At 37.7% G+C, this 16053-nt stretch overlaps 1 protein-coding gene across 1 annotated transcript in view; it reads right to left on the minus strand.

Annotated features, from left to right (window-relative positions):
* SGCG (sarcoglycan gamma) overlaps positions 1-16053 on the minus strand; it is a 70806-nt gene that overhangs the window by 11980 nt on the left and 42773 nt on the right. The window contains exon 5 of the mRNA XM_009487771.2: positions 10084-10156. Coding sequence (XP_009486046.1) covers positions 10084-10156 — 73 coding nt within the window. The remainder of the gene's footprint in view (positions 1-10083; positions 10157-16053) is intronic.

Consider the following 16053-nt stretch of genomic DNA (forward strand, 5'->3'; position numbering starts at 1 on the left):
CAAGTGGAAAAGCTTAACTCTGGGATTTGAACATTCCCCAGCGCAGTGCATGGCCTTATTTCTCATTTCATTTCTTCAGAGCTTAACCAAACATGGCATAGTTGGTAAGTGTGTGATTCCTCTAAACAAATGTAGTTCCCTCTAAACAAATGTAAGGAGTACCCGTGCACCCTTCAAAATAGAGAGAAACAGGCACTGCCAAGGGCATAATTAATCTGATCTCGTTTAGATGTCTCTGTTAGGATAAGATGCAACATGCCCTAACAGTACCTACCAGTACCTTGCTTTCCACCAAGAGGTGATGAGATCTGATGCAGATAGCTACAGTGTAAATGAGTTGAGAGCAATTCCACCTGAACTATCTGCCCGAGCAGTTGTAAACCCCTGGAGCCATGCTTCAGTTACATTAGGCTCTCTGAAAATGCATCTGTCTGGGTGGTTTGTGGGAGGATCCCTTCCCACTTCAGTGAAGGAATGAATGAATGAATTGCGAACGAGTGTTTCTGCTTGTAGGGAGAGGGCAGTTCTAAATCTGGATGAGCATCTGAGTTGCATCTGTTTATTCTGAGCACACAGACCTCCTCTAGGTTTGGACTCTGTTGTATGAATGCAGCCTGAATATGTGAGAGCTGAATGGTAACCAGAAGTGTGTGGTGAATTATCAGCTGAATCACACACACAGACAATGAAGAAATAATTTAGGATCAGCCAAAGTGTTAGGCAGATACAGATGAGGGGGTTTTTTGTTTGTTTTTATTTTTTAACCCTACTCCCTATGTATAGGAAGTATGGTTGATTTTTAAATAAAAGAGTCTATTGGGGTTTTTTTTAGCTTATCTTGTCTTATGCTAAAAATGATCAAGCATAAAGGGCAGATCCCTGAGGCACTCCAGTCCTTTTGGGTGGCATTCTTAAATGTTGGGAGTATTTGCTGTTCTTGAAGATGTCAGCTGGCATGTTCTTCAGTATATTTTCCTTTCCTTTAATTTAAACAAAATTTTCTCAACATATCTTTATTTCTTGAAAAAGTCTGTGCTCCAAATTTGTTCCATATTTATGTTCTAAATCTGAAATGAGTGGCAACAGATGATTCCAGTAAAGCTCAGTTATGAGAATCTGGATTCAAGGGGATTGTTCAGCATAAGGACAGCAGGCACCAACATGGCTTATGGCTTAGGGGTGATGTCTGTGCACAAGAACAATTACAAAGCCAGATTTGAATAACAGATGTTTCCAGTTCCCAAGGTTTTGGATAACAGAACTTATTTTATGTAAGCAATATAACAGAAATGTTCAAAGTTCTAGGACAAATGCACTTACATGTCCTCTTAAAAAGAGAATAAAGCAGTGCCTAATTTTAATGGTACTTTGAAAAGACTATAAAAGCGATTTAAAACAAAATTTATAACCTATTCAAAAACATAACAGATATTATTATTACAGTGCAGTTATTGGTTTACTAGTTCTTCATCCATCTTAAATATTGAGGTGTTTTTGCCTGTTTGTCCACTGTCACTCAGTGAAGAGCTGTTGAAGGAATGAAGACTAAAGATCAGAACTGAGATATGATTAAAATAGAAGCTTCTCTCAAGACTGACAGTTGTGATAAAGAGTAGTAAGCAGAGCTAATTCAAAAGAGGTCTCTGTGATGACCTCAATTTTATGATGTGCTGAGTCTCCAGGTAATTAAAAATGGCCAAGGCCCCAGTGACTGTGATTGAATCTGGCACATCACAGATGTTTCCAGCATGGCTATCTTTTTCACGTGACTTTAATGATATTATAAAACAACTTATTGTATTATAAAATTTTACTGATATAATAACAATTTTTGCATCATTGTTCTAAAAATCTGGTTACTATTTTCATTATGAGTCTTTATTTTCATAAAATTATCTTCCAGGTTGAAATTTGCCATGCCTTTCTTTTATATACCTCAAGCAAATTTTTCTTTAACATTGTCCGGGTTTCAGCTGGGATAGAATTAATTTTCTTCCTAGTAGCTGGCATAGTGCTGTGTTTTGGATTTAGTATGAGAATAATGTTGATAACACACTGATGCTTTAGTTGTTGCTAAGTACTGCTTATGCTAGTCAAGGACTTTTCAGCTTCCCATGACCTAACAGCAAGAAGCTGGGAGGGGGCACAGCCAGGACAGCTGACCCCAACTGCCCAAAGGGCTATTCCATACCATATGGCGTCATGCTCAGTATAGAAACTGGGGGGAGTTGGCCGGCGGGGCAGTGACTGCTGCTGGGGAACTGGCTGGGCATCGGTCAGCAGGGGGTGATAAATTGCAATATGCATCACTTGTTTTGTATATTCTTTTATCATTATTATTATTATTATTATTATTTTCCCTTTCTTTTCTGTCCTATTAAACTGTCTTTATCTCAACCCATGAATTTTACCCTTTTTTTCCCCGATTCTCTCCCCCATCCCACTGAGGGGGGGAGTGAGCAAACAGCTGTGTGGTGTTTAGCTGCCTGCCAGGTTAAACCACAGCAAATATGCAGAATCATAGAAAGATTTCAAGTAACTGGAATTCTTCAGCACGTGCTGTTCATAGTGTCCACTTGTTCTGGATGAAAAGAACCACTCTAGTGAAGAGGTCGTCACTGACAAGCAGGTCACACCCTTCCCTCTTGTGATTCATTAGTCCAGTGGCCGAATGTGCCACACAACTGAAGTATCACAACTGCACACACAGGCCAAGTGAGAGGGGAAAGGGTGTGAGCAGGGACTGTGCACAGGTACAATGTATCTTGGAAGAATTACTGTTATTAGGAAATGCTTCCCTTTCTTCTTCCAGTGTTTGCCACATGCACATCCTTATGGTGGGTGACTCCTGTTTCATGCCTGCCCCCCAGCTCCTTTGATATACGTGCAGACAGGTATGTAGGTGAAAAATAATGTAAAGGATGCTCTACCCAGCTCGACATTGTGTCTTAGACCAGTGACAGCACAATCATATACTTACAAATAGAGCTCCAGGTGGTCATCTGCAAGGTGTCTGTAACTGCGACAATCATTAATGAAATTTTCACGGTAGCTTGCGCTCTGGTGGAGTATGCTCTAATCACTGATGACAAGTTCACTTTAGCAATCTCACCCAGCAGTCTGACATTGTCAGGTACCCAGTTCAACAGCGTAGGTCTAGAAATCATTACACCTTTGCAACTACTGACATAAGCAGCTATGGGAAACAGGTAAATGGCTTTGTCCCGTACAAGTGGGAGAAATAACTCTATTGATTTTAATGTGTTAAGTGACATCTCTGAAAAACCGAGGCTTTAGGAAGAACATCAGCCACCTGACTGGCTTAGGGGAAAGTCAGCTACAACAGCAGGCAGAAACCTGGCATGTGTTCTCAGAGAGATCTTACCTGGCAAAAAAGCCACTAACTGGTGCATGGATTTCCTCTCCTTCTGTTACTGAGATAAACTGTCACTCACTGGTTTCAGAGGCTGGCAGTCCTTTGAAACAGGAAACGTGTCGTAAATGCTCAGGAGAGCAGCGCTGACTGCCAACACAGGCTCACGAGGAGACCTGAGACTCTGTTCCCACCAGCCACCAAACGCCCCTCTGGCCTCAGGAGGGAGACATCTTCTGTGAGAGCAGGACAGATTCCCTCTGCAGACTCAGAGTTACAGAAGGGAGGATGATCTAATCAGCAGAGGTAAGTCTATCTCCTAAGGTCATACATACAACGAGATATAAGCCCTGCAGGTGAAGCACTCTAGTTTGTAAACTAAATTGCAATGAACAAGATTTTGCAAGAAGATGGGCACACACAAACAGCTAGTAACATAAGACAGAGCATACAGATTGTACTTGGAAAATTCTTTTCACTTTAAGATTAACATTTTCAAGAAAAATCCCTGCTTAAAAGAAGACTAGTACCCAAGGTGTTGCTAATAAGGTATTTTAAAATATCTGAGTCAGAAATGTTTCTGAAAAGTTGATAAACATGATGTCCTGTACTATCCAGTCCTTTTAAACTATGCCTTTTCATAGATTTGAGTCCATCAGGTGAATGGAAAGGAATTCTTTAAGCTTCCAAAAGAAGTATTTGATGGTGTTCTTAGTTAACCTGAATGCAGTAAAGTATATGAATGCAAATTTATATCTAGCAAATTAATGCCAGGGCTCATAAAATTACATTGCGGTAGAAATACCTCACCAGTCAGGGAGCAGAAATGTTTTACAAATACTGACTCATAACTGTAGACTTACTTTTCCTTACATAATTCATTCTCTTCTGACTGACTGGGCTTTTGATTTACATAATGAATGCAAATAAATATCACTGTACTTCAATTAGTCAGATGGTATTTTTAGGCACTTAGAATGTAAGCATTAGTATTACAAACATAATAAAGCAATGATTTAGCACGTTTTTATGCTGGTTGGCTTCTATACATCTCTTTCTAGATTTCCTTCATAATTCCTATTTGTACACCGATAAACCCCCACAACTTCAGTTTCCAGTCTTTCTCTCTGTCTTCTTATATGGTTTACCCTAGAAAATCTATACTTTGAGTATGAAAGGAAGTGATGTTATGAATGGGGAATGGAGAGGATAAAAGTAAGCCTTCATAAAGAGTCAGAGAGAAGTAGAAGACATAAGAAAAGTGGAGCTATTGGATGCCACAGAACAGATGTCAAAATTAAAGGGGACATATTATTTTGAATATATAGATAGGGAGGTATACCAGCAACCTGTCAGTACAGTAATTAACCTTAACCAAAAACCTAGAAGGCATATAATCATGCCCTCAAACTATCAGTGTTCTATAACATACAAGTCACAAGCTTGTAAATCTATATTTTGGTGCTTTTCAGTGTTGGATATAGGTATTTCATTAAAATATGAAACAATGCTTCTTAAATGATATATTTAAAGTTTTGGTCAATGCCAAAGTAGACATTTGTTTAAAATACGTCTGTTTCCCTAGGAAATACTGAAATCTTTTCAGAATATACCCACAAGCTGTTAAATAATGTTAAATGATAACACTACATATATATTTATAATCACAGTCTGACAAATGCTGACTGTCTGGAACAGTGACATCATTCCTGCTAGAGGGCTTTTCAAATGCAAGAAGGGTGGAATGACGTGGGTCACTTTTGAACTTGGATGTAAACCCTTAGTTGAAGAACTGGCAAAATACCACAAACTGACTGTACTAAAAGTGATTTCCCATGGGATTTGCGCTCAGAAGGCACAGCTGCTGGCTATCAGACATCCATTTATGGCAAATACAAGAACAAAGCTAGTACTCATCTATGAGCATTACATTCTTTATGCATAGTATACAGTTAGTTAATAAATGAAAGCTGTCACTTTTGTAAGCACATTTACATTAGTTTGGGAAATACGAGTGCTCAGTTCCGAAACATTGTTTTGAGATTTACACAGCTTTGCTGATCCATTGTTCTCCCTTAGAAAACTGCAAGATGTATAGATCACAAGAAGTGAACAGTATCAAAATGACAAAACTATGTATGAGTTATATGTTATTCCAGGACATGAAATATAGGAGGAATAGAATAATATGCTAAATAATATTCTGAAGTGCTATAAATTTTCAGAAAAATGTGTTAGCATCAAACTGGAAAAATGCCTAAACTGAGACACTAGTTTTTCACAAAGAGATTGTTATTAGATAACTGGGGATAAAAGGGTATGTGTGCTGGCATGAAACTCTGGATAATATCAGAAGACGCTACTTCCAGTATCTAACATGGAACCTGGGGAGAAGCTGGCTTTTAGGGAATTGCTAAAAATGTCTCTGTCTATAGCAGCTAGTTCCATTAGTTGCTGTTACACATTTCTCACCTACATTTTGGGTCACAAGTTATGTCCCTGAACATGGGCTTCTATAATTCTGTTTAAATTCCTTCTTTTGGAAAGCAAGGTACTTTGTTTCCATTAGAACTTTGCTGTGATCCAGTTAGAGGTGGCAGCTAAAGTCCATGGAAGCCCTCAGGAGACCTGACTGAGGCAAGTTCTCAACATGCCAAACACACACCAAAGCACAAGGGCTGTGGTTGCTCTCACGGAAAATCATAGGAGAGGTAACACTTTCCATCTTTTTATAACATTCTAAATAATATATACAATATACATTATAATATATATAGTGTTATATTACATATAATACAATCCTATTGATTTTGCTATTCAGCAAGAAATTATGAAGCATTGGCGCAATCCCTCCTCATCTCGAGGGCAAAGAAACCTATATCTGTTACCTCTATTTACCAGACTACAAAACAGCTTGGTGGGAGTAAAGACCTGGATTATGGCCATCCCTGGGTTGAATGTCAGTCTTTGCATAACCAAATAATCCGGCAAGAAACAGAGCAAATAAAAGAGGAGATGACCTAATGGTCAGGACATTCATCTGGTCCTTCTTCCAGGATTACTTTTTAAATTGTAACTGCAAACCCCTGGTCTCCTCCTGTTCTTGGCTGAATGCCCTAAACACAAGACTAGTGCTTCCTCTTGCCTGCTCTCCTGTGGTGCCATGGCCATACAGAAGAACAGGTTCAGCCAAAGGAAAGGAGATATGTCTCAATAGATTGGCGTTTGCTGTCAAAGCAGCACTCCTGCACCTGGAAGCTGTGTAGGCACTTGACTATACCAGGCAACTGAATTGCAGAGAGAAGTAGGAGTCCAGACATACTTCTATTCTCACTAATTACAATTGGCTAATTTTAACCAAATAGCTCCCTAGTGGTGGTTGTCTGGGGAGGATATTTCCTGGATATATCCAAATCTTCTTGACTGTAACCATGCCATTGAGACGTTTGTCAGACACTTCCTTACACATGAAACCCTGGTTTTAGGTCTCCGCTATGTCCTAAAGCCTTAACAAATTTTGTAAATGGAAACTAGGTATCTTAAGTAGAGATAAGAACTCCAGGAAGGGAATTAAAACGTAAGCAATTTTATTTTAAACATAGGAATGCTTCAATTCTGAAATGTAGGTTTTGTTATTAGAATTCTTCCTAACAGTTGGAAGTAAGTGCAAGCACGTCTTTTTCTTTAGGGGTGAGTCATGAATTCAATCTATTAGACTGAAAAGGACTCTATATGTTTCCTTCAAATTACAGGATGAAAAGACAGTTACTGACCACAGTATAATTGCATTGCTCTGTCTCCATTACTTAGCTATAAAAAGATATGTTCTAACGCACTTATCTCTTTGTTTCCAAAAAAGCGGTCTATCTTGAAATTAGGCATTTGGACAGGAAAGCCAGCAGAATGTGTAATTCAGAAGGCTTTTTTGTGTCAGCTTTGTTTGCTATACTGCCCTAAATCTGAATGACAGAGAATGAATGTGGCCTTCGTTCATATGACCCAAGCTGAAAAGTTATGAGCATTAAGAGCTTTCCAGTCAGCTCCTTGAAACATGCAACTACATTTGTAAACGGATGGGTTTTCTTGAAGTGGTATTCCCTATATTTAATGCTGCATACCGTGGCACTTTATATCACGTTCACCCAGCATATTACATTCACATGGCATAGCACAACCACTGAAGGAAAAATAGAGGAAAAATAGCAGAAGATGAATAGATGGTGAAAGAGTGGATATAAGGCTTGAGGAGAGCAAATAGGATATTATTATTACTATTTGCTTTTATTATAAATTATTATTATTTGCTTATTATTAATAATATTACCTATAACTTGATACTCAATACCTTAATCTGGAAAGGAAGCATATTGAAATTTAAAAGAGAAAAGTAATACTTAAAATTGCATTTTAAATTTTCATATTGAAGTGCTTTTCAGTAGGTACCTTCCTATATTTAACAGTGTGGAATGAAGCAGAATATTTATAAAGCATTACAAAATTGCCATTCATTGGTAAACTTGTCTCAGCACCTTCACAACAGAATGCATGAATTTTGTTTACGCTGACATTTAAGGTTACCCTTGAAAAGAACCTTTTTTCCAGCATGAGCCTTGTAAATTGCTCTTCTCTGTTGACATCTTAACTTAGCATCTGCACTGCAGACAAATACATTTACTTCTTGATCTTCCCCAGAAGCCCTCCATGGAATCATTGCCATCTCTGCTTTCAGATTTGACACTGATTACAGGTGGTAAAGACAGGGGGAAAAAAAAAAAAAATTAAAGGAATGAGGCATTTTGAACTGCTCTGGGTAAGCTTCAGGTCTTCAGGGCCAGCCAAGACATGAGTGAGCGCTGTATTCATTGCACAGCTTCATTCCCTGATATTCAGCGTTTTTCTTAGGGTTAAGCTAACTCGGTTTCTAGCACAGCTCTTTAGCAGCTCTGGATTTATGTCAGATAGTAATGTCAGTTGGAAGTGTCAGTGTTGATGTGGCCATATAGGTACTTCCTTGACATTATAATAATTATTAGCATAACTTCTGTAAATTCTGGAAGAATCTGTACTTCCCACTATTTTAAGTTAATTGAAGACAGAACTGAATGGGATTTTTAACTATTGCACTCGAGCTCCGCTAACACATAGCAACATTCTAGACCAAAACACATGTTTATAGTTGACATGGTAAAAATCACTAAAGAGATAAGCTACGAGGTAAGCTCAACCATGCAGGAGAACTTTGCAAACACTTTGAATACATCTCAATGTTTTCCTTCAAATGATACCCTATTTCAAAAATGGATTAAAAATTTATAATAATAGTTGTATGTAGTCTGAAACAGTGTAATTGTTTTTAAATGAAGTGCAGATAAGAACTTAAATTGTAACATAGCATAATGGCTGTAGGACAAAACTATTAGCTTTAAGCCTATTAAAATATTATTAATTGATGATGCATTTGAAGCAAACTAACAGAAAATAATTGATATAACCCAAACCATTCTGTGATTCTATGATACGTATCCAATTAATATTTGCAGAGAGCTTCTTGGTTTTGTAATTCCAAAATTCAGTGTCCTACTTTATCAAAACTGAGATAATCACAGGAAATGACAAATTTACAACATAATGAACCCACTCCCTCCAAAACCAGACAATGTTCACTACAATGCAGAATCCTACATTTTTGTCAAAGTCTGGCACATCCAAATTCTATCACAGTAGAAGAAACACGTTTTTGAAAGTGGAGATCAGCAGGTAAAAAATAATGTCTTGAGCTCATTCTGTCTTCAAATGCAAGCAGAAGGTATCTTACTGTAAGTAAATCTTAAATACCCAGGAGAAAATTAAAAGAAGTATCTTAATAGTCTCCCTCTCATTTGCCATTCTCAATTTGAAAATTCAGTCACCAAGATACAGACAGTGCTCTTGAGAGCTTTAATCATCTTCTGCTGCTCTCTAATAGTTACCCCTGTTGGAAAAGAAACGCTAAGAAAAGAAATTATGACAGAAAGTAGCAGACTGCCAAGGTATGAAAGGACAGAAGTATAATTGTTAGAGATGCTCTTTCATTTCAAATCTTTCTTTGAACTGGCTTATAACATGAAACATAACATGTTGATGAACAGAACATAAATTGAGTTCATTACCTCATCATAACCAACATATTATAAATTTGGGATACTCAAAATTACATAGACTAATGCACAAAGAAATGCTATGCCAGAGTTAAGGAGCTCTGAAACATACAAGGTACTTCATAATGACTTTCTCCCCCCAAACTGCTCTTTAGTTACACAGAACTTTGCACATTTCCAAATTTTTATTAGTCTGTTTCCTCAAATTGATACTAGTTTCTAAAAATCTTGACTAATTACAGGTCGATACCTACTGCAGACAAGCAACTTCTGTTGTAGAAAAGGTCATACTTAAGTGTTTCAAAATTGAAAAATAGAAGTTTACAGAAAAACTTTCCACAGTATTTTATGTGGCTTTAAATATTCACCATCAGCAATAAATCATTCATAATATATTTCAAAACTGCAGAGCAATGTATAATTTTCCTTCAAAACAATAATTTCTCACATAAAATAGAAAAAAATTATTAGTAGTTCTGTAAAGGTTGAAAATCCCTTGTTCAGAAAAACGTGAATATCTATAGCAAAAACCATTTACTTATTAGATTTATGTTTTTATGTATAAATTCTTACCTAAGCTGTTTAAAAGCTTCTGCCTTCACAAGCGGTGTTTCTACAGAGTGTTCAAAAAGTGCTCCTTCAGGCCCTGCAAAAAAAAAGAAAAATACTGTATTTTAAAAGTTCAAATGTAAGAAAAAAAATAGCAACAGTGATTTATATGGCCACTTTGATATCAGAAATTAAGGTACGAAAACATACATTAACAATTAATGAGACAATTAAAATACAGATACAGTCCTACTGTTACAGTATTGATTGGAACAACACAATACACAGGTAATATAAAAGTACACTTGTAAATTCTTAGAATGAAATCTAAAAAGTCTGAAGACAGAGAAATTTTAAACTACTTGGGACAACAAAATAAGTAAATAAGATTTTTACAATATAACTTCCATTAGAGTTGACAGAGATAATTAAAATACCAACAAACCTTTGCAAATATTACAGACTTAAATAATCATATTTATTTTAGACTATTCTATACATAGCATGAATTCCGGCATGTAGCTTCATCAAAGATTCCCCCCTATTTTTAGGCAGACTTGCTGAATATAAAATGGTATTTATGCATGTAAAATGGTAATAACTATGGGATCAGATAGTTTATCTCTTTAAATAAAAGTAGTTTCATCCCAACAGGGAAGAAGCAGTGATTACCTCTGTGTGGTACATGTATAGGTGGGGCAAAACAAGCCATCAGTACGAAAGGATTATTTGCGTTGTGCTGCTGGAGGTAAATACATCTTAAAGCCCAGACATCCAGAACCCAGATGAAGTTCATGGCAGCAGATTCTTGACCTGTTCATAACACCCTTCCTGTAAAGGGGCTACTATGTAGCCTCACCACCTTAATATCAGTACCCTCTGAAAATCAGAGTCCATGGCTTTGTTGTCACAAATCATTATTTTAATTTTTCTTTGTAGACCACCTACTTTTAACCTTGCTTTTTCATCTTTGCACCTAGTGTTTTCACTCTTGCAATGTACTCTTTCTTTGTGGTTCTAAGTTAATTTGTGCAAGAAAAGCTATGATAATAAAGTAATTTTCAAGACTGGAATTCACAGCACAGAGTGCAGCATGCAACGGATGCTGGCCCTCCCCTGAGAATTTATAGTGTGAAATAGAAGCAAGACTGAATGCTTAGAGGAAATACAAATAAGGACCTACATGAGTTTTACATCCTGGACATTTAACTTACTAGGAATTCAGGTTGCCTATAACAGCACAACAGTCAATTTTCAACCTAGGTGCAATGTGCTGAGGTTCATGAGAGCAATTCAGATTGTAAAAAAAAATCAAGGTCAGGCAGTTAATGAAGTGCCTAAATACTGTGTGTTCACATCACCAGTTTCCTCACAATAACACCCTCCAAACACAGCTGCTGGCAGAAGAGGACATAGCAGTATCTAAGTCTTGCAGAATAACATGATGATGATCAGAGTATCTGGCTAGAAGGCAGGAAACTTGGTTTGCAAGCCCTCTTCATCAGTGTGAATATTGACTTGATAAATGCATCTAACTGCACTGAATCAGGCAGCAGACCAGGTAAATTGTTGGTGTAACATTTCTCCTTGTTCAGCATGTGCAGAGCTGCTTTACAGAGGGGCCTCATCCCTCTGCAGGCAGGCTTCATATAAGTACCCTGCTCTGCATCTTTCTATTTTCAGCACTATATGCCCTACCAAAAGAACTTGTCCAAAACTGCAAGCTCCAAACTGTCCCCATAATAGCCAAGCACCCAACCTCACCAGGAGCCTCCCTATTGGACCCAAAAGATCTCCAAGAAGCTCCATTTCTGTTCTCCTGAGGACCAGTATCATTGCAGTATCACCAGCTCAGTGACCATCTCCTGCCTAAGCTTCACTGGGATCAGGGAACTAGCTGAAGTAGTACAAAAGCTTGAGCCATCTCCTTGAGATGTGTCAAAAAGCAGCTCAACACCACCAGCTGCAGCAAGGGTGGAGTCTCTCACCTTCTGTTTGTTGGCTTTGTGAAGGCACTCATTGGGAAGAGGAGGCTGAAATTGGGGAGGCCTTAGGCTGAGTGATCTTCTCCAGCTTAGAGGATTCACATATCTAAGCACCTTTCATGTAAATATGTAGCAAGGCAATATATTTTAATACCTAGGATATTACTCAGTATGGCTTTTCTGGCTGCTCTTTGAATTAAAACAGACTGAAGTTACCCTCAGGAAAGAATTCTGGGCTGTAGAATGCCCTAAGTCAGGGCTTTGGACTCCATCTAGAGAAACAAACTCTTAAGACCCCTCTTGAGCTGCAGGCTGGTGAATATGCATGCATGCATGTGCATGCTTATTTAAATATTAATATTATCACAGTTAACATATTAAATGCAAATATACATGCAAACAAAAGACAACTGGTTTTTTCTGTGTTCTGTCTGGAAGACCTGATGAGATTGGGATGAAAAAGTGAAAGTACATGTAGAATCAGGCAGAGGGAAGGAAAGAGAAGGGGAAATGGATGATTAGAAAGTATGGTGTAGATGGTATAGATGTAGTATTAGATGTGGTGTAAAGGGAAAAGGATAATAAAAATTAGTGGGGGCAACCACATAAAACATGGTAAAAGGAAAAAGAGTGAAATCAAGAGATACCATTAAAAATGAATACATTGCCGAGCCAACTGTTAGAAAGACTGTCACTTCATGAGGGCTGGGGGAAAGTCCTCAGGATGTCCTAAGAAAGCATGAAACATGCTGCTTTTTGAGAAGAGCTCTAGATGAAATCACAATTCCTTAGAATGAAATCTTAGCTTGGGTGGAAGAGAAGTGCACAAACCATAAGAATTACCAATCACTTCACCATGTCAAGGAAGCATGTATTTCTAAGCTTCTATTTAAATTTTATTTAGCTGTTGATATCCTCCTCATCAATTTAAATAGATGAGTCTTCCTGGAATCTGATAACTGGCATGAATATAACACTGGAAAAATATAAAATTCATTAATTCAGACAGGGCTTTAACCCTTCTTCATTAGCATTGAGATTATTTTGCAAGATAAAACCTAATGGCTGGCAGACATAGTTAATTATTCTCCTGTTCTTGTAGTTGTGCTAGTGGGTGTTACAAGGTGGCAACCTTACACATTGCAGATGATGGAAATAAAAACCCTAAGGAATTAAATAAGTTTGTCAGAAAATGCTGATTTGGTACAACTAAGATATTTTGCTGGGATACGCTGATCTGTCAAAACTTCTCACTTAGTTTACTTGCCAGCTAGAGGTGGCAATGAATTCAAGTTTTTCTTTGAGCAGAGACTGCCTCAAATGTGATTATTCTGACACTGTGGTCCTTTGAGAATGTATCATGATCCTTCACTGTCCTTCATTCCACCTGACAATTCTTAGCAAAACAAGCATTTCACTGTTTTCCTCGCTCAGATTTTCATCTTGGATTACAGTGAATGAGTTGTAATTTCAGTGAAATATGTACTGTCACAATACTACCTGTGCTAACAGAAGACTTATCTTGTCAGTAACTTTGAATGATCTCCAAAGACATACATGATTTATCAGGGGAGATAGCTTGATCTTAATGTCTTCCAATTTAGTTCTGGGAAGTCTTTAGGTATATCTACGTTAGGAAGTAGTGTGACCTGAGAAGGGTGGATTTATAGAGTGATACACTTGGTGCTGAAGATCTACTGCTCATACTATACAGATTTAGGGGATCTTACTTTGGACCAACTCTAGTCTCATCTTATGGACTTAAAACATATTTGCAATTTTGACTAAGTAAATGCATTCTTGGAGCCTATTTCTCAGTTCAGTTTCATCCAAAAGGAATCCACTGTATTCACTCCCTGACTCCTCCATGGTATAAACCAGTGGGACGTGAGAACTGTTACAACCATCAGATTTGCAGCAAGAGTGCAGTCCTGACTGAACAAAATGCTGTTTTGGATGCATGTTTTGGCTTGATGACCTTGGAAGGCATTTTTTAATTTCCTTCATTTTCCCCTTCCTTTTTCTTACTCATGCATGCATCTACTACACCAGCATATGTTCTATGGTGTGTTCTTCCACTTGGGTATGGTTTGGAATCCATTTCCTTTTTCATTAGACAGTTGTTAAAATTTTTCAGCAATTTTCAATACCAGCTTAGCTGTACTGTGTCATAGGATGAGGTATAATGAAGACACAATACAAGTGAATTCCCATTCTTAGATAAGCTGCATAGCTTCTAACAATGCCAGTTGTATGAAACTGCATAGTTTGCAATTTCGTGCCTTGCTACACTGCTGCATACCCTTACATACAATGGCCATGGTGCTAGAATTTGACTTTGTGCCAATTTCTTGATATCTGAATAACAGTGTCACAGGAGGATCTTGGTGCAGTTTCTGGATATAAGATCCATTTCCGTCTCATTTTAAGGTCTGTAGGAAAAGCTGAGCATTTGGTAACACTGCTGTTCTGGAGAGAAAGACATATCAATTATCACCTGGCTTCTTACAGTTGTCTGAAGGCCTCATGTGCTTCTTCCTAATCAGGTGGTCTGCAGTACACACCCACCACAATGTTGCCCATGTTGATCTGCCCTCTAATCCTGACCTACTAGTTCTCAGCTGACTCCTCATCCATCCCAAGGCTGAGCACCATGCATTCCCGCTGCTCTCGCACATAAAGGGCAACTCCCCCCTTGCCTTTCCAGCCTGTCCTTCTTGAGGAGCCTCTATTCCAGTGAAGTATTTTGAGTAGCACATTTGCAAAGCACCTTAAATGTTTGCATGTTTTAGTATGTCATTGCTGCAGATACAATCCCCAGATTGAAAGCACTGAAACGGCCAGTGCCTGCTGGAGAAGCTCCATGGAATGACACTGGTTTACTGCTATTAAAAATCCAGTCTTATATTTGCATTTTTATAAATTTTCCTGCTATATCTGTGTGTAAAAAAAGATTTTTTTTTTATTTATTCTGCTTGCTATAAACCATATAGTTTCAATTATTAGAAAGATTAGGGAAGGAAATCATCACTTCCATTAATATTTTGCAAAAGTAACATTAATGGCTATTCATAGAATCATGAAATGGCATATCTAGCCACCATAATAATAATCAAAGTAATAAAAGGTAAGTGGAGCCTAGTAGTTTAACTACATGAACACAGTCTATTATCTGCTACCACTGACAAAATAATAAATAATGACTTCACAAGGAAAAGATGTGTCTCAGTCTCACCAGTTGAGTTTTTTCTCCACATTAGACATCACCAGCATGGGCAGACTCTGAAAAGCTCTGCTCTGTGCTCTGCCTGATTATCATCTAATTCCTTTGTCATCTTTAGAAATCCATACAATCACTCATGATTATCAATTTGTATTTCCAAAATGGATTAGAAGTGGAATTAAAGTTTGTAAGTATTTGTACCAGTGGCTTGAGGGAAAACCATGAGAAATTCAGTTGCACTCTTTCTCATAGACACCCAGGTGAATGAAAGTCAAAAAACTGAGGTACCAGAGTATGAAAGGCAAGCACAAAATACTAAGGTCCTCTAGCAGATTAATTAAACACCATCTTCTGTACTTCTTGCGCCTTTTTTGTATGCAGTATAGCACTGGCTATGACATTATTAAATACCTTTATATCTTTGAATTGTAAATGAGATGACAAGCTTGGCTGATAAAGGTAATAGTATGGGTGTAATAAACTTCTATAGGTGTTTACTTCGATGGCACATCACATTTTGATTAAGAGATTAGAGCAATACAAATCAGCCTGGAATGCATTATATGGATTAAAATTGATTGATATGTCTTAAAACATAATTGCAAACAGAGAATGATGAGTGAGGGGATGTGTTATTAGTGGGACCAAGGATGATGTAACATTTTATCATGGACTTGGAAGGAAAAAAGTAATTAGTGATGATTTCAGGTGACATAGACACTGGGAAAGAGGCGATAGGAATGTAAAGGACAAGTCACTAATAAAGGGATATCTCAATTATTTTGC

The sequence above is a fragment of the Pelecanus crispus genome, chromosome 1, assembly GCF_030463565.1.
Source record: "Pelecanus crispus isolate bPelCri1 chromosome 1, bPelCri1.pri, whole genome shotgun sequence".
Classification (NCBI taxonomy): domain Eukaryota; kingdom Metazoa; phylum Chordata; class Aves; order Pelecaniformes; family Pelecanidae; genus Pelecanus; species Pelecanus crispus.